Source organism: Balaenoptera borealis (assembly GCF_965194805.1).
Source record: "Balaenoptera borealis genome assembly, chromosome: 17".
NCBI classification, from domain to species: Eukaryota; Metazoa; Chordata; class Mammalia; order Artiodactyla; family Balaenopteridae; genus Balaenoptera; species Balaenoptera borealis.
The window spans coordinates 66,746,336-66,764,901 of NC_138876.1; the positions used below are offsets into that span (position 1 = coordinate 66,746,336).

At 40.1% G+C, this 18,566-nt stretch overlaps 1 protein-coding gene and 1 pseudogene across 2 annotated transcripts in view; both read left to right on the forward strand.

The window, feature by feature from the left end:
• The window catches only part of LOC309614737 (serine hydroxymethyltransferase, mitochondrial pseudogene), a 241,450-nt pseudogene that overhangs the window by 173,765 nt on the left and 49,119 nt on the right, over positions 1–18,566 (forward strand). The gene's annotated exons all lie outside the window — the stretch shown is intronic.
• The window catches only part of TRPA1 (transient receptor potential cation channel subfamily A member 1), a 75,029-nt gene that overhangs the window by 51,518 nt on the left and 4,945 nt on the right, over positions 1–18,566 (forward strand). Inside the window, 13 exon segments of the mRNA XM_082363684.1 lie at positions 334–448; positions 1,418–1,584; positions 4,199–4,292; positions 7,306–7,365; positions 7,892–7,990; positions 9,476–9,546; positions 10,103–10,265; positions 11,045–11,134; positions 11,400–11,471; positions 11,473–11,573; positions 13,177–13,306; positions 13,739–13,921; positions 16,893–16,961. Of these exon segments, the coding sequence (XP_082219810.1) occupies positions 334–448; positions 1,418–1,584; positions 4,199–4,292; positions 7,306–7,365; positions 7,892–7,990; positions 9,476–9,546; positions 10,103–10,265; positions 11,045–11,134; positions 11,400–11,471; positions 11,473–11,573; positions 13,177–13,306; positions 13,739–13,921; positions 16,893–16,961 (1,414 nt within the window).

An 18,566-nucleotide genomic window follows, 5' to 3' on the forward strand; every position in this document is an offset into this window, starting at 1 on the left:
TTTCCTTGTGATCAGAACTGTTAAGATTTAATCTGTTAACAACTTTAGTTTATAACATATGGCAGTGTTAATTATATTTATCATGTTGTACATTACATCCCTAGTATTTATTTATCTTATAACTAAGAGTTTGTACCTTTTAACTACCTTCATCCAATTAGGCTTGCAATTAGCTCATTTTTTAATAGATATGTAATACATATTTAGTTGCTAGAACTCAGATATCTCAGATATGCTTTGTTGATCATCAGACCCACCTTCAAATGGGCAGTATCCCTTCCCACCTTTCATCTGTAAAGTAAATGCACACGTTTTTTCTTACCTCTTTAACAGTGACCACAATGGCTGGACTGCTTTGCATCACGCTTCCTTGGGAGGGTACACGCAGACCATGAAGGTCATTCTTGACACTAACATGAAGTGCACAGATCGGCTAGATGAAGAAGGGGTACGTACTGTGTTTCTCATACCTACCCCAAATCTTGGCATAGAAGAAACTTCCAACACTGCAAGAGACCTTCTTAGCTACCCTCTTCCCTTCCTTACCCTATTTGTAGCCTTGTATTGAGTTCTTACTATGCAGACCCTTAGTGAGGAAAGAGTCAAAGGGGAACAGAATAAGGAGACAATACCAAGGGATGGGTGCTAGTTGAGGACACCTGGTAAGTCTCGCAGAGGCCCGCCCATGGCCCGTGTGGATCGTTGATAAAATTTCACCATTCCCTGGTGAACCGAGGGAAATGAAGAGGCCAGGGGTAAGTTTTCCCTCAAACTAAGTGTATTTGATTTGAAAGACTGTCCTTTATTCCACTATGATGTTCTTCCTCCTTTTTTGGAGAGTGTGTATTGAAATGTACATTCTTTCACAAAATGACAGAGCTAGAGGAATGTCATTGCTTTTTAAAATGTCTTTATGTGGCAAAACTAAAGACTGGCAACCTTGTATCAATCTCTGATTTAAAAAAAAAACTTTTACAAGCCTGTGAAAACCTAAAATCTGGAAACCACTGCTCTACTAGATGATAAATCTCCCCGAAGTATTTTCTTCTGTGTTCAATATCCGTATTCTGAAAGCTTGTCCTCTGTCCTTGTGGAATCATCCCACTGCAAAAAAGAAGCAAAACAAACTGCTTGGAATTCACATATGCACACACACACTCCCACCCTCACCCTACACACACACACACACACACACACACACACACACACACACACACACACACAATTTGTACTATGAACTCATTATTTTGAAGCTTGATTCTGAAGGCCAGTTTTAAATTTTGTGTATTTGGTATTAAATAGTTAGTTTTGTTAATAATTTCTTTCGAGCAATTCAACAATGAAACAAAGCAATAAAACAGCCAAAGGCTGAGTAGCCACTGTCACCAGATAGTCCGTGTTCTGTTTTCTCTGAAAGAATACCGCGCTTCACTTTGCGGCAAGGGAGGGCCACGCCAAAGCCGTCGCGCTGCTCTTGAGGTACGACGCCGACATCGTCCTGAACAAGCAGCAGGCCTCCTTCCTGCACACTGCTATTCACAATAAGAGAAAGGAGGTGGTTCTCACGACCGTCAGGAACAAAAGGTACGCAGCCGATCTGTCCACCATTGTTTAGTGTCCTCTGGCATCGTGGATTATTCTCAATACGCGAGGAAGCAGAAGGAGAAAAAGAATAAAAGTTTCAGCTGTCAATCAACATTTTTATTTATTTATTTTTCCTTTTTTCTTTTTTTTAATCGAGGTATAGTTGATATACAATATTACGTAAGTTTCAGGTGTACAACATAGTGATTCACAATTTTTAAATGTTATATTCCATTTATAGTTATTATAAAATATTGGCTCTATTCCCTGTGTTGTACGATATATCCTTGTAGCTTATTTATTTGATACACAGTAGTTTGTATCTCTTAATCCCCTACCCTTATCTTGCCCCTCCCCCCCTTCCCTCTCCCCACTGGCAACCACTGGTTTATTCTCTATATCTGTCAGTCTCTTTCTTTTTTGTTATATTCACTAATTTGTTTTATTTTTTAGATTCCACATATAAGTGGTATCATACAGTATTTGTCTTGCTCTGTCTGACTTATTTCACTTAGCATAATACCTTCCAAGTCCATCCATGTTGTTGCATATGGTGAAATTTCATTCTTTTTTATGGCTGAGTAGTATTCCATTGCACGTGTGTCTGTGTGTGTGTGTGCATACCACATCTTTTTATCCATTCATCTGGTGATGGACACTTAGGTTGCTTCTGTATCTTAGCAACTGTAAATAATACTGCTGTGAACATTGGGGTGCAGGTATCTTTTTGAGTTAGCGTTTTTGTTTTCTTGGGATGTATACCCAGGAGTGGAATTGCTGGATCATATTGTAGTTCTATTTTTAGTTTTTTAAGGAACCTCCACACCGTTTTCCATAGTAGCTGCACCAATTTACATTCCCACCAACAGTGTACAAGATTCCCTTTTCTCCACATCCTCGCTAGCATTTGTTATTTGTGTTCTTTTTGATGGTAGTCATTCTGATAGGTGTGAGGTGATATCTCAGTGTGGTTTTGATTTGCAGTTCTCTGATGATTAGCGATGTTAAGCATCTTTTCATGTGCCTGTTGGCCATCTGTATGTCTTCTTTGGAAAAATGTATATTCAGGTCTTCTGCCCATTTTTAACTAGGTTGTTTATTTTCTTATGTTGAGTTATATGAACTGTTAATGTATTTTGGGTATTAACCCCATATCAGTCATATCATTTGCAAATATTTTCTCCCATTCAGCAGGTTGTCTTTTTGTTTTGTCAGTGGTTTCTTTTGCTGTGCAAATGCTTTTAACTTTAATTAGGTCCCATTTGTTTATTTTTGCTTTTATTTCCTTTGCTTTAGGAGACAGACCCAAAAAGTCAATCAACATCTTAAAATGTCAGTTGTTTACATACAAATTTTAGTGAACTCTGGGTAACAACAGATATGTTGCTTAACCTCTCTGATCTTCAGTTTCCATTTCTAAGTCATGGGAGCACAGACCACCTTCACTGCACTCTTGTGAGGCTCACAGGGTTCAGGTGTGTGTAGTGTGTGGCGCCATGGTTGTTGCCAGGCAGACTCTGCCCTGCCCCACCTGAACTTGCCTGATGCTCTCCTGCCAACGGAAACCCCAAAAGTGGACATTGGTGAAAATATTCTCCACGGTAAATCTGTGTTGTTACCAGTGCCATCAAAGGGAATTTCCTTTAACCCATGATCATTTGCGGTTGTGGGTTTTTAAACCATACTCTAAGGAGTTTTAACGATGAAGGTGGAGAGTAGTTTGTCCCATGTCTTGAACATAAACCATTCTATGTAATCACAGATGGATACGCACCAGGGCCCAGTGTCACCCAGTAGTGGAGGCAGAGGTGAATAATCTCATATTCAAGGCAGACCGAGCCTGTGTTTTGGAGCGCGGGCAGTCTCCAGATCCCCTGGTCGATCCTTCCTTTGAAACACTAGTCAATGCAAGTGGGCAACCCGAAGTTTCTGTTGATTATACAGATATCCTAGATGGATTTTACCGGTAGGGTTAACAGAAAATTTGTCTGGGTCATTTTTAGAACTAGCCTCCTATTACAAAGATAGGATCTTAAAGATAAATGGGCTCTTTTTACTTCCTGTTATAGATTTATTTCATTTTTGGTATCATAAACATCTTATCCTGTCCAACTGGATGGCAATAAAGAAATGGGCAAATCTGCAGTGTTCTGACAGAACCCCTGTTTATTAATGTACTTGATACATGTTATTTTGTAGTTTAGTTTAATTCAATACATGATGTATACCTGGATTAAATGTAAAGTATCACGTGCTATGTTGCTGTTGTATGTATGTACATGTGGGTACCTCTATCTGGCATGACCAGCTCTGAAAGTACATACCATTTCATGACTTCAGGAGGAAAACAAGGTAAAAACTCGCCTTCTTGAGAAGGCATTTGGGTAAAGAGACAGAACAGTGATTATAACAGCCATCCCAGAATTTGGCCACATTTCATTTCCATTAACGGACAAGGACTCTATTGGATTGATCTTGGTTCACATATTGATTCCATTGGAACCAATTCAGTTTCTCCTAAAGATAATAATCTTGAATTTCAACTGGTAGCTTTGTTGTTGCACACCACAGGAGGATTCAGAATTGTGTTTGTTTTATTATTTTTTTTTTACAGATGGGAAGAATGTCTTAAGGTTTTTAGTCATTATTCTCCAAGCAATAGATGTCCAATCCTGGAAATGGTAGAATACCTCCCTGAATGCATGAAAGTAAGCTCTCAAAACAAAACTCCTTCTGGGTATATGCTTGGCAAATAATAAAATGTGAGGATTTATTGTTGTAATCACAACCTAAACATAGTAATTTCCATCTTTAAAGTAAGGTTTCTAGTTTTATATATGCTATAAGGGAATCTAGCCAACGAGTATTTGAGAAGGACCTACTTGGATTAAAAAATCCTATTAGTGGTTATGTGCAATATAGGAAAATATGTTAAACAGATTTTTTATTCAAACAATCCAAGTCCAGAGCAGAGACCACTAGTGCTGGTTACTGGCTGAATAATGCCTCTAGATGTGCGGGCTTTTGGCATGCATGTTATTGTTTCAAATTTGCATTCATTAGTTGCGAACATGTAAAACCAGGATGCTTCCCTTAAAGATCCAGGTATCTAGCTTTCTATAAAAATCAGAAGATCTGATGATTGAGCCTACCTCCTCACGAGGCAGGAATCACGGGGCTGAGTATCAGCGGCTTCCTTTAGCTGGGCACGAGCTCTCCCATTTGACAGACCACACCTCTTCCTTTCAGATACTCAGCTCTCATGCCTAGTGTTGGTTACCATATATTCCCATTCTTGTGCAATTGCTTTCTTCATAGTAGAGGGAGATTTCTCCATGAATGCCCCTACCCAAACTGTGAAGATAAAAGCCGGTACAAGGAGAGCCAACATTTCAAGAACAAAGGGAGAGAGCTCTTAGGCTGGTACAGTTCATTCATTTACACTATTGGCCTGGCCTCTGTGGGCCTCTGAATGTGTGACTCTATGCTAGATTAAACACATACCCAGCACATGACTTGAAACCAACTACAAGTCAAATACGCATGAGCTCTCGGGCACGTGAAGGATGCAGATAAAAGACCTCCTGGGAAAGTTGGGATTTGAGGATTGGCACAGATATAGAATAATCAAGAAAAAAGGAATGACTTCAATGACTTTCCCTTCACTTAGAGGGAAAAAATATATTCAAATACTGGAAGAGGCAGTGAAACAAAGGGACACAGGGGACAGAGGACCAGATTTGGAGCCTGGTGGCCCTGGGATTTAGTCCTGGCTCTGCCTGTTGCTCTGTTGCTTTAGGTGGGTCATTTCACTTCTCTGAGCTTTCTGAGCCTCATTTTTTATTTTCTTTATCTCTAAAACAGTGATGCTGATAATGATCTTGCAAAGTGATTACAAAAATTAGAGATAAAATGTAAAAACTGTTCAGGATAGCAACTGGCACATATGATATATCTTACTATTTTTCTACTGTTTATGTGGTTATTAGTACTACTACTACTACTAACACTATTTTTATTTATTCAGTAAGCACTTAGAATGTGCTAAGTGCTTCATGTGCATTTCTTCTTTAGGATGTCTAATGGAAATTGGAGCCAGTTCAGTTCATAGATTAGCATTTTAGGTGCATAAATCTCATCAAGGGCACATAAACATTCAGGATTGAAAATGATCTCAGACTTTCTCACTCAGTAATTCCAGTTGTTGGAGTCTGTCCTCATGAATAATCAGACGTATAAACAGATTTACGTGCAACGATGTTTCCTGCAACATCATGAAGAATAGTAAAAAAGTATGTTAGAAATATTCACATATGGAAAACATAGAAATTATACCAAAATGCCAAAATGTTAATAAGAGTTATCACAGCTGTGATTATGATTTGGTTTTTCTTTTCTTCTTCATGTTGCTGTATATTCTCTAGTTAGTGTTCTATAATGACTTGGTATTATTTTAGGATGAGGAATATATTCTTTTAACTAGGGGAAATGAAGAGTCTTCTAGCTCAGCATCACATCACACATTTGAATAATGTGCACAATCCCTCCCCCACTCCCCTCCCCTCCCCCAGCAGCCCAGCCTTCACTTTGCCTGTGCTGGTTATCACAAAGCTCACCAGCTGTAACAGCCAGGCCCGCCTCCAGTTCTGCCTTGCACAGCACTACTGATTGGTCTTGCCTTTCTTTGCCATGACATCTATTATGACCCCCAGTACTGCTGCCTGGTCACCAACAGAGAGAGACTTCCTGGAGATTTTTAAGTTGACCTGGTGCTTGAGACCAGCCAGGATAGAGGTACCCTTCCAGTGGGGCCTGGGTCCCTGTGTCTCCCCTTCAAGGTGCTAACCCTAACCCTTGTGTCCTGTAGGTGGGGTCAACCAGATGCCCCAGGAGCAAGGGACACGCTGATGGGGTCACCTGGGGCCTTGAGTCCACATCCGGTTCCAGGAGGGTAGTCTGACTCGGCAGAATTTCTTTCTCAGGAGCGTGATTTGGGCACCACCAGAAAGGTCCCAGCACACCGATTTGGGGTGACTCAATTTGTTTATGTAGTAGACAGGGACCCCGCAAAATATTTGTCCCTACACTTCCTAGGGGCGGATCTAATGCTGAACTCCTAAGTGTTTTCTCCCTTAATTGAGCATCTAGAGGGCCTTCAACTGTTTCTCGTTATAATACCGATGGCCCACTGCCCTGTCCACGCCACTCTGGATGTGTGCTTTGTCAGGGTTGCTCAGTAAGCCAGGTGCAGAAGCAGACACAGTACTCCAGGCTCGAGCGATAGAGAGGAGGGGACCTAGACCGTGGGAAGACCCCAGGGCTTGGCTAAAGGTCTCGACTGGGACAGTAAGTTATCACTAGAAGATGCTGAGCAAAGGTGTCCTCAGTCATCTATATATTTTCTAGAAACCCAGAAAAACATCTCATCTTAGGCAAAACTGATGGCATATTTCTTACATAAATTTTAGTAAATGCAATTTTATTCTCAAGTGCATGATATTTTTCTGAATCACTCAGTATTTCTGAGGCAGCAGTGGTACATGTAACACTTTATGTTTTAGACCTTGTTCCTGAGTGACTTAGATTATAGTTTATCTTTGAGGTGCAAGAAGCAAAAGACAGGGAAGGGAATATCTTGGGTATTCTTTTAGAAATGGGATCAAATTCCATCTCGTATCTAGCCTCCTGCGCAATATCGTAGCCGGTTTTTCTCTCTCAAAGGTACTTTTAGATTTCTGCATGATGCCCTCCACAGAAGACAAGTCCTCCCAAGACTACCACGTAAGTTTATTTTATTACAATAACTTAAAGTTTATTCTATTATAGTTGTTTAAGGAATATTAAAAATAATGTTACTAGAGTTCCAGAATCTCAAAAGATGGTAAATGTCTTCATTTCTCATATTATTATATCATCTACTTATGAGGGAATTTTTTCCTTAGATCTCCAGTTTTCTCCCAGTATTTTAATTGTTTCTAATAGCATTATTTAGGAGTGTTTCTAGTCTTTATATTTTCTTGGGTAATATTGCCTGAGGAATGAAATTCTAAAAGATCTAAGTGGTTTTTAGAGAAGTCATCTTTTTCCATGACTGTGAGTTAGAAAGCATTCAAATAGCCTGCCAGGACATTTATTTTTTGAAATTTATACAGAATGACTTAATTTACGTTTCTTCAGGTGAAATGACTCAACTTTATTTGAATCACTTAATTTTCAGCAGAATTATAGGCTTGCATAGTTGATGTGTTAAGAACTACTTTGGGGGCCTATGCTAGACTGTAATTTTAAAAAATTGTATCTTCTACAGATCGAGTATAATTTCAGATATCTTCAATGTCCATTAGAATTCACCGAAAAAGTAGCACCTGTACAGGATGTTACATACGAGCCTCTTTCAACCCTCAATGTAAGTCCGGTGTTTTCCTTATCCACGTAGTTTATACACGGGTTCTGTAATGCTTTGGTATGATAGTTCCAGGAAGGAGCCTGGAGAGAATTCCAGATTTATAGTTTGATGCCTGTGTCTGCCATGTGACCTAACTCTTTATTTTTTACTAGAGAAAGCAGTCATTTTCTACAGTTGCTATAATTTGGTGCCCTTAAAGTTCCACACTCTTGATCACTTTAGTCCTAATGGTCATGTTAAACCTGCCCAACCCAGAATCCAGTAAACCATGGACAGCACAGGCTGACCATCAGCATTGGCTCCCAGCTCCTTCCATCTCAATATAGACATACATATTTAAGAGTTTCCAACAGTCTAAACCACAGGAAAATGCAGGGGGTGACATTTACAGTCATACATTCCAAATTCAGCCAACCACTGGGCTCCAGGGTAAACTCTGACCTCTCAGAAGCTCTTAGATCCTTCTGGAAGAGTGAACCCAACCTGAAAGTGGGCCCTAAACACACAGTTTGGACCCAAATTTCCCAAGAGACTGGCTCCAAACCAGCTCTTATTCTAACGAGTGCTTTTACATTCCTGGCAGATGAAGCAATGAAAGCTGTGCAGGTGACCTACGTCAGTGTACACCAGGGGCCTCAAACTCAGATAACTGCAGAGGAAACGGGTACCAGATGAGTGGGCTCCTGGCCTAAAAGCACAGCAGCTACTAGTTTCAACAAAGTTTTGCCATGTGGAATGGCAGCCCAGGCTTGTGTAAATATCAGCAACATGTAAACGCATGTGCACGCAAAAGAAAACATATTTGAAGGTTGGATTGGCAAATTGTGATAAAGGGATCAAGGATATAGATCTGTTCCCCCTAATATAGCAATGGAGCCACATGTGACTACTTAAAGTAAAATTAATTAAAATTGAAGTTAAAAATTCATTTCTTCATTTGCAGTAGCCACACTTCAAGCACTCGGGAGCCTATGTGGTTTGTAGCTCTCATGCTGAACAGCACAGATATAGACATTTCCATCACTGCAGGAAGTTCTATCAGACAGCATTGGTCTAGACGAATTAGGAACTTTCGTTAAGTTTAAATTTGTTCATCTCGCTACATGGAAGCCTTTGGTATAGACCATGGTACCAGCCGTCACCTAAAGTGAAATCGAGAAGGCTTACTGGGGACTTGGAGTGTGAAGGAAGCAGAGGCATGTGGATTTTATGCCCATAAGGCTGGTGATGGCAACTGACGCTCACATTTGTTCTATGCAAAGCATTTTAGCATCTATATAAAATGGTCCTCTCTAGCTCGTTTTTTTTTTTTTTTGAAGAAATATATTCTTGATATACTTTTTGATCTTTCACATTTTCTAAAATAAGCAAGTGTTGTTTTGATGTACCAAAATAAAATTATAAAACCAGCAAACAAAAAAGCTGAGTATATACTCAAGAGTTTAACGTGATTTGTGTTTTTATTGATCTTTCCTCATTTCTCAGGCAATGGTACAACATAACCGCATAGAGCTTCTCAATCACCCTGTGTGTAAAGAATATTTACTTATGAAATGGTGGGTATTAAGTAGTGTTTCTTTTTAATGAAGCCTTCATTACATTTATTAAAGGTCTTCTAAGTGATTATCTTTAATGGTATCTTAATATTTTATATTTTATTACTTTAATGTTTTACATCTTGAAAAAGAAATACGTCAAAGGCAAATTTTGGTATTAAAAATGTTGATATTATTTATCTTTGGCATTAAATGAAATATTTGGGCGGTGGATCATTATATAAAATATGAAGAAGCATGCCTGGGCCCTGCAGTTTAGCAGACAGTGAAGTAACAAGTGTGTTCCTGGGAAAAGCATTCAACTTGGAGTCAGAAGATATGAGCTGAAGTTCCTTCCATTAGTCGGTGAGAGATTTTAAGTAAGTCATGATTTCCTAGGAAGCTGTGATTCCTCTTCTGAAAATGAAAAAGGTGAGTTCCAAGATCTTCTTGGTTTTAAAGTTCAGTGAATTTCAGATACATTTCCAGGAGAGACTATAACTACTCTTTCTGCAGGCATCTTAAGTAAATATTTGGGGTTGAAATTACTCAGTTATGGTTTGCTTATGTTTTGTAGGTTGGCTTATGGGTTTAGAGCCCATGTTATGAACCTAGGATCTTACTGTCTTGGTCTCCTGCCTATGACCTTTCTTGTTGTCAGTATCAGACCAGGTATGGCTTTCAACTCAGCTGGAATCATCAATGAAACTAGTGACCATTCAGAAATATTAGACACCAAGGTATTTTCAATTGGTTTTTATATTTCAACTTTTTAAAATAAAGGATTTTCAAAAGTGTGGGCTTTTTTCTTTAGAAATACTAACCTCATAATAAATCTGAAATAGCAAGACTTTGCTTAATACAAATAGCTTATAGAATTCATATATGTAGCAATTCCTCCTAAAATCCTGTGTAGAATGAGAGGGAATATAAATACAAAGGTCAGTAAATGAGCTCGTAAACTAACTTAAAGGGAATTGACATGTACGAGAGGCTAGCTTGGATGCTGAAGTATAAAACTTTAAAATAGGTATACAAGAAAGCAGATTTCTGGCTGCCAGGGATCGTGGGAAGAGGGGAGTGATGCTTAGTTGGGGATAGGGTTTCCATTTGGAGGTGATGAAACAGTTATGGAACTACGTAATAGCGAGAGTTGCATAACATTGTGAATGTACTTAATGCCACAGAATTGTACATTTTAAAATGTAAATGTGTAAAATTTTTTAAATGGCAAATTTTTTGTTATGTGTATTTTATCACAGTTAATATTATATAGATCTACAGATTTGTATTCCTTTAGAATTCAATTGGCAACCTCTCTTAATAAAGACATTATGAAATGAGTGTGTTGTCTTTATGTTGGCATCATGATGATTTTCTGTTTAAAGCAAAAATGGACAGTTTGTAGCAATGAAACCGAAGAAAAACAAAATAAATATTTAATAGTGAAAATTATGAAGAAAAGTGTTTTATTTTAGATCCTTCATAACTGTTTGTCTTTGACCCTTTTTTGTTTCAGAATTCCTATATTATAAATATCTGTATGATTTTAGTCTTGTTATCAAGTATATTTGGATATTGCAAGGAAGTGGCCCAAATTTTCCAGCAGGTACACAGTACGTTTTATATCTCCAAAGTTGCAAATATTTTAATATGCAGAACATAAATTAATTGCTAAAATATTATTGAAACAATATATGTCAGAATAAAACCACATAGCTTGATGAATGTAAAGACCGGAAATACCAAGCATAAAGTTCTCTCCAGCTGCAATGCCAGAAAAATTTTGTTACTGGTTACATATATATAACCATCCATAAGATGCCAGGTCTTAGTCTCTACATGTGGTAATTCTTCATTCTTTTCAACCCCAGAAAAGGAATTACTTTTTGGATAATAACAATGCAGTTGAATGGATTATCTACACAACAAGCATCATTTTTGTGTCTGTCACCCTTGTTCGTCAGTATACCAGCTTATGTGCAGTGGCAATGTGGAGCAATTGCTATATACCTCTATTGGATGAACTTCTTATTGTATCTTCAGAGGTAAAACCAGCTTGAACGACTTGTACATCCTTTAGGCAGGTTTAATATCAAAATAAGAACTATTATAAGTATCATGAGTTTATCACTGGCTTATTTCTTTTCCAATTGTTTTAGACTGTGAAGATATCTTTTGTATACTATTAAGGAAAAGGGGAGGAAGGTTTGGAGTTCAGAGGGTAGACCAGGGTTTCTCAACCTCAGCACTATTGAAATTTGGGGCCAGATAATTCTTTGTTGTGGGAGGCTGTCCCGTGCACTGCAGAATGTTTAGCAGCGCCCCTGGCCTTTACCCCCTAGACACCAGTAGCAACCCCTTCTCCCCAGTGTGACAGCAAAAAATGTCTCCACGGATATTACCAAACATCCTCTGGGCCACAGAATCACCCTGGATCAAGAACCACTGGTCTAGACAAATGTAGATTAAATGTGGGAAGGAAATGGGAGTAAAAGTATTGGTTATTCTTATTTTACCTGGTAGTTTGGTGAGCATTTATCTCAGATAAAACAATCAAAATGAAGTGACAGGTATGGGGAGTAATAATGACATAAGAGAAAAAGTAAGCCCAACAAATCGAATCCTAGAGGGGAAATAAGGGCTAAGCTCCACTACCTCCTGCAATCGCTAAATTGAGTTAAATACGTTATTTCACGTAACCTTTACAATACTAAGGGGTAAATGTTATTACTCGCAGTGTTTCAGAGAAGCTGCAGCACTGAGATAAGTGACTGGCTGGAGAGCTCAGCTAGTTAAGTCAGGATGCAGGCATTTCCCCTAAGCCCTTCCATCTCCAGGAACCTGCTTTTCCCACCATGTGGTCTGCACTGCTGCGTCCTGAGCACGCTGCTCTGGGGATGTAGGAGAGGACACGGGATGGGGGAGAAGCAGTGGCCTGGAGGGCAAGAGGCTTCAAGATGGGTTCAGCTACTGCCACCCCCCGGGCTTTGTCACCATCAGTGACTTTGGCGAGTTGCTAGACATCTCTGGGACGTCTCCGAGTTTCTGAGAACTCTAACGTCCTTTTCAGCTTTAAAATCTTGTGAGTCCCCCTTTTAACAAGGTGTCTTTGCTGAAGGAAAAGTACATGTTAGTGGCAGGTGACACACCTGTTATCTACCTGAAAGTCTCAACAGTGTCGGTAGCTGGGGGAGAGAAGGGAAACCTCAGGAAGCGGTGGGGATGGTGAACGTAGGCCTGTGCCCAGGAATAGGTGCCCTCGGGGACGTGAGCTCATTGAATCCATCTCCCCTGGATGCATCAGACAACGCCTCTCTCTACTCCATCAAGCGTTTAGTAGCATTACTTGATATTGGGACGCTGTGATTTTTCTCTCCTACTTTGGCTGAAGTAATGTCCAGTGGTCAAGTGGACAAACAATTCAAGATAAACATTAGAAAGACAAAAAAAAAAAAAAAAGAAACAAAGCAGTTTGACAGTTTGAAAATAAAGACTTGACTATTCATGAATTCTCATGTCTCTTTTTGAAAGTAACCGGCCTTGATTGTTTCATCTGTGAAACCTGGTGCCTGATAACTAATGACACTGAGTGAAATACAGTTTGAGCAGAAAAGTGAATAAATACTGTAATTGTTAAAATGTCCCTAGATTTGAAAATTGTGGAATTTTTATCGTGATGTTGGAGGTTATCATGAAAACGCTGTTGAAATCTACAGTTGTGTTTGTCTTCCTTCTTGTGGCTTTTGGACTCAGCTTTTATGTCCTCCTGAGTATACAGGTGAGGTATTTGCATGAGTCATTGATTTTGTTGCTGTGAATATTGGGGATACATATTTATACTTAAATCTTAATGGTGTAGAAAATTCATAATACCCTAACAATATTTGAATATTTTTTTATCTGATATAATAGCATTCACATGATTTTCATTACAGGAAAAAGTATAGTCTTACTCAATGACTCTTTTTCCATTGTCAAAAAAGTTTATGTCTAGTGCATGATGATTTGTTATATGTGCAGAAAAGATGTTTTTGATGACTTTACCTCCAGTTTATTAGTAGTTCTTATCACTGTATTTCAGTAGCTATATTCTTATGACTTAAAAAAAAAAGGTATTTTAAATGTGATTTTTATCGTTTCACTCTCCAGGAAAGATTTTTTTCATTATATGCATTTTGCATTTCATTTTCACCTTACTGTCTTTTCTCAGGATGCTTTCAGCTCTCCGTTGCTTTCTATAATGCAGACCTTCAGCATGATGTTAGGAGACATCAATTATCATGATGCCTTCTTAGAACCGTATTTGAGAAATGAATTGGCGTATCCACTTCTGTCCTTTGCACACCTTATTGTGTTCACCATGTTCGTTCCAATTGTCCTCATGAATTTACTTGTGAGTAATTTATCCTTGTATTTTCTGTTGGCTGATCATTTGGGACGTTTAATAATGATAATGATTTATAGCCTCTTTAGTCTCCCTTCATGAAGGGGAAGAGGGGACTACTATAAAATTCATTTATTCAACATTCATTTAGTGCCTGGGGCGTGACAGGTAGTGTGAGGTCAGCGGATGCAAAGATGCATTCACTTGGCAAATATTTACCGAGAACCTACTAAGTGCCAGACACTGATCCAGGTGCAACAGTGATGAACAAAACAGACCAACACCCAGTCCTGACATGATTATAAACTAGTCATGAAGTTGAGTAGTAAACCAATAAATATGTAGCATGATGTCATGGGGGTGTTAAGTGCCATGAAGAAGTACGAAGTAGAATAAGGACATAATGATGAATGGTGTGTGCCGCTTTGGGGTTGGGCTGGGGGTCACAGTTTAGGCCGAGACCTTCATGGAGTGAAGGATTAAGACCTCATCTCTGCCCTCGAATTTCTCATTGAAATTCGGAGATTCAAGTGGGGAAGAGTCGCTCACGCAGAGGGCATCTGCAGCATTTAGCTGCCACCTCTGAACCAGTCAGAGGCTGGATGCCTTCAGGAGACACAAACATTCCCTTCCACAGAGAGCCTGCTCCGGCCACGGGCATCTTGGCTGATGCAGGCAGAAAGTACATCCTAACACCAGGTCCATGGGGAGACTTTCCCGGCAAAAATGTGCTGAATGTGTGCCTGTCCATATAAATACATATTTATAGATAGATAAATAAATAAATATTTAAATGGACAGGCACACATTCAGCACATTTTTTCTGAATCTGACTGCGGCAGAGACTGTGCTAGGCAGTGCTGACGGAAAGAAAAAAATATACAGACTACTTAATGTTTTGATTCACATACTTGATACAACTTCAGAGTTTTCTTTTGGTGACCTAGAAAAATAAAGGATGGCCCTAAGAGTAATAAAGAATGATATAAAGCCCACTTCCTCTCTTATGTTTGGGGAGATAATTATCTAGAAGAGAATTAGGCCCAGCGAAAGTACAGGTTGGTGCCAAACTCAAGCCACTAAACCCAGCATCCGTGGAGCAGCTCTACCTGTATCTCCCAGAGGAAAATCCAACCCAGCAGAGCTGAGACTGACTGTTCTTCCTTCAAACTCTGCTACTGCCTCTCAGTAGCAACTCCCAGTCTTCTGACTCAAATCATTGGAAGATGTTCTAAATCATCCCACCCCCGCCCCCTTTCCTCAGTTCTTTCAATAAAAGTTGCCTCTCACACCTACTTTTATGGGCCTGCACCCTCCTGGCTCCTCATCCGAGTTGCTGCAGGACGGAAGATTCTTTCTATCTCCTCTCACTTCTCTGTCTGTTCCTTCCTGCAAATTGTCGCCAGAGTGATGTTCTCATAATGAAAAGCTGGGTTCATCAGTGTCTCTTACAAGAATTTTTTCTATGATTCTCCAAAAACTTCAATCCAGTCTAAACCCATTATCATAGCATGCACAGGTTCTCGTAATCTGGATCTTACCCAGATCTTACCCAACTCTCCCCGCTTTGAGCAGGATTTACCCAGACGTTGCACATTCACTGAGGGTGCAAGGCTTTCCTTCCTGCCTCCTGGGGTCCGGATGGGCTGTGATTTCCCTGGAGAGCCCGCCCACCTTGGGTTAAAACTCTAAGCTCTCACCACTCAGCTCAAACATCATCTCCCCTGGACAGACTTTCTTAACCAACTCCCTCCGCCCTCCAGCACCCTTAGTCTGAATCGAGTGCCCCTTCCTTGTGTTTTCATAGTTTTGAGGACACAAATCAGAGAAAGATAGCAATAAAACCTACTTCCGAGGTTGTTGTGAGGATGAAATGAGCTGAAACAAAGCACCTAGAACAGCGCTTGGCACATGAAAAGCATCTAGTAAATGTTAACTACGATTCAACATTAATAACTGACTCATGAGCTCAGATATCCTCTGAGCCCAGGCAAGTATCTTAAATGTGTGAAGCAGCAGTTATGAGACAGCTGGTTCTGATGGGGGCCGATATAAACTAGAGAGAATGCCCATCTAAAGGCTTGCGAATTAAAAATTTAAAACAACCGTTATCCTGCCAAATAAAACCTACTTGCTGACTATCTAAATGGTTCTCAGTGCTAGTGTGCATGCCCTAGAATATACTTTTTCACTGGTCATTGATTCAGCGGTGACTTTGTGTACCTACCATGTGCCCTGCACTGTTCTAAACACAGGGCAGACGGTGGTGACCTGGGCAGACAGAGCCCTTCTCTCGTGGAGTTGACTTGACTTTGAGCTCCTTGAGCAGAGACTGGCTTTTGCTCTCTGACTGCAGCATGCAGGAGGCTGGTTCAGCATAGACAGGTACTAAGTTGCTAACAAGTGATGAGAGAATGAGTGAACGTAGCTGATTTAATTCGGATTCAGTAGAACTGAGCTGACAGCTTGCCTCCACCTAATTCTACCTAGCCATGGATTTCTAGAGGGAGACTTTACCAGAGCTTCACCCACCCTGAAAGGGTACCTGTTCCTCCCAAACAAATGGAAGATATACATTCCTTCCATTCCCTCAGGTTAATGTGTTAGCTTTTCCATGTTGTCAAGTCACTCTTGTTTACCTTGGGTGCTAAATTCCTGGAGTTTGCAACCATGTTTCATGGCTACACCAATCCTAGTTGATATCACATCACCCCTGTCCTCTCCACAAATAACTTCATTTTATTTTAAGATAAGATGAAGTGCAGATTAATTTGTGTGCCTTCCCTTTTCATGATAATACTTAGGATTACTGGACCCACTGATGTGACCACAGTTTTCTGTAAGGTGTGTAAGCACAGTGTTTTGAGGCCACTGCTGGTGAACGTCATGCCCACTCCCAGACTGTAGCCAGAGAGACCACAAGTGTATTTTGAGGTGAGCCATTAAACCAAGAGTGATTCACTGCCGTGTTGTCCTTCAGATTGGTTTGGCAGTTGGTGACATTGCTGAGGTCCAGAAGCATGCATTGTTGAAGAGGATTGCCATGCAGGTAGGTGTTATATTTAATTATCACTTGCTGAAATTAGCACCACCCTAATTATTCAAATGTATCACTGCTGGTTTCTGAGAACACAGTTACTGAATACGGGTGCTGTCTTAGTCCTGAGAAGCACCGCACTGTGCAGGTCATGCATGTTCTGTGATGTCCCTGCTGGGGTCAGAGAATCAACCGTCATGAATATTTCCCACAGCAGTCTCGGCAGAGAAATTGGGAAATAGCCTGAGCCTCTTTTTATGTCAGCATGTGGCCAACCAGGTAGTTAGAGGCCGGACCAAGAACATCACAGGTGAAGCACTCTGTCTCCTGACAGCCAGACTGTTCAAAGGAGCGCTTGATATTCTGGGCACAGAATTACAGGGTCCTCCCAGCGTGTGGTATATTGAAGTGTTAACTGCATACATGAGATTTTGTTCCCTAGAAATCGTCTTTCTAGACAATTTGATGTAAAATTCCCTAGAGTCAAGGTTCCTGGATGGATCCTTGGCTACTGAATCTTGTGAGGTAGTTTCCTGTTACAGGACAGAAAGCTATTTCTGTGCTCTTATTGCATTGCCTTTCAGTTTCAAATCTGATTGGGAATATTTGATGTTTCAGAAATATCTGACGACCAGTTGAATATATACATTTAGGAACTTAAGCCAGTTCAAAAGGAAAAAAAATTCATGCTAAGATATAACTTTCTCCTCACTCTTCACTTTTCTTGGTCACACTGCTCTCTTCTGTTACTTATTCAGCTATATGTTAGCAAATATTTATCTTAAAAAATTGCTCCAGTACATGGGATGTACAAAGCACAGTGCAACTTAGCATGAGAACCCAGAGGAATTAAAGGGATGTGATCTTTGACTTTAATAAGCAAAACAATCTAATCAGCACACCAACTAAACATTCAGAGTATAAAATATCAAAGTCAACTTAGAACCATCCTTAAACTCTAAACTCTGTGACTAAGCTGTATATCATGCAGAGAGCTTGGAACATTAAAGAACATGAATTAAATGGTTAGAATGTCAGGTACAGAAAATCAGTGTAGAAATAACTAAGGAAATGCTGCGTGGAAGAATTGGGATGTCAGTTGGGCATTGAAAGATGGTGGGATTTAGAAGGGCTGCGAGGCCGGTCCAGAAAGGGGGCACCCAGCAGGAGCAAAGAGCCGAAGGCAAAACAGGGGAAATGGCTAAGGAGGTGTGATGGGGCCTCCTGGCTTGAAGGGATGGCTCCTTAGAGGGGGATAAGGCTGCTCCAGATGATAGAGGGCTTTACTCAAAAACAGCAAACAAAGAAGAACCTTAGCTTGGAAAGAAAGGGCAGTAAATGATGAAGTGCTTCAAGTTATTTTGTCAGTGACTAGAAAGTTATTATCAGCCCTTCCAAAGAATGGGAACAGAATGAAAGTGGCATTTAAGAGGACCTGTTACTCTCTTGGTTTAGTGGGGAAAGACTGCAGGAAGAAAGAGCTACGGACTGGCTATCGCCATAACAAAGATGGAGTGCAGGACTCCAGGTAGGCGGACAGGAGAGGAGAAGGGATGTTTAAGCTCTCGGCTGGCATGTCAGCAGCATTTCATAACTGATGACTCCTGAAAATACCAG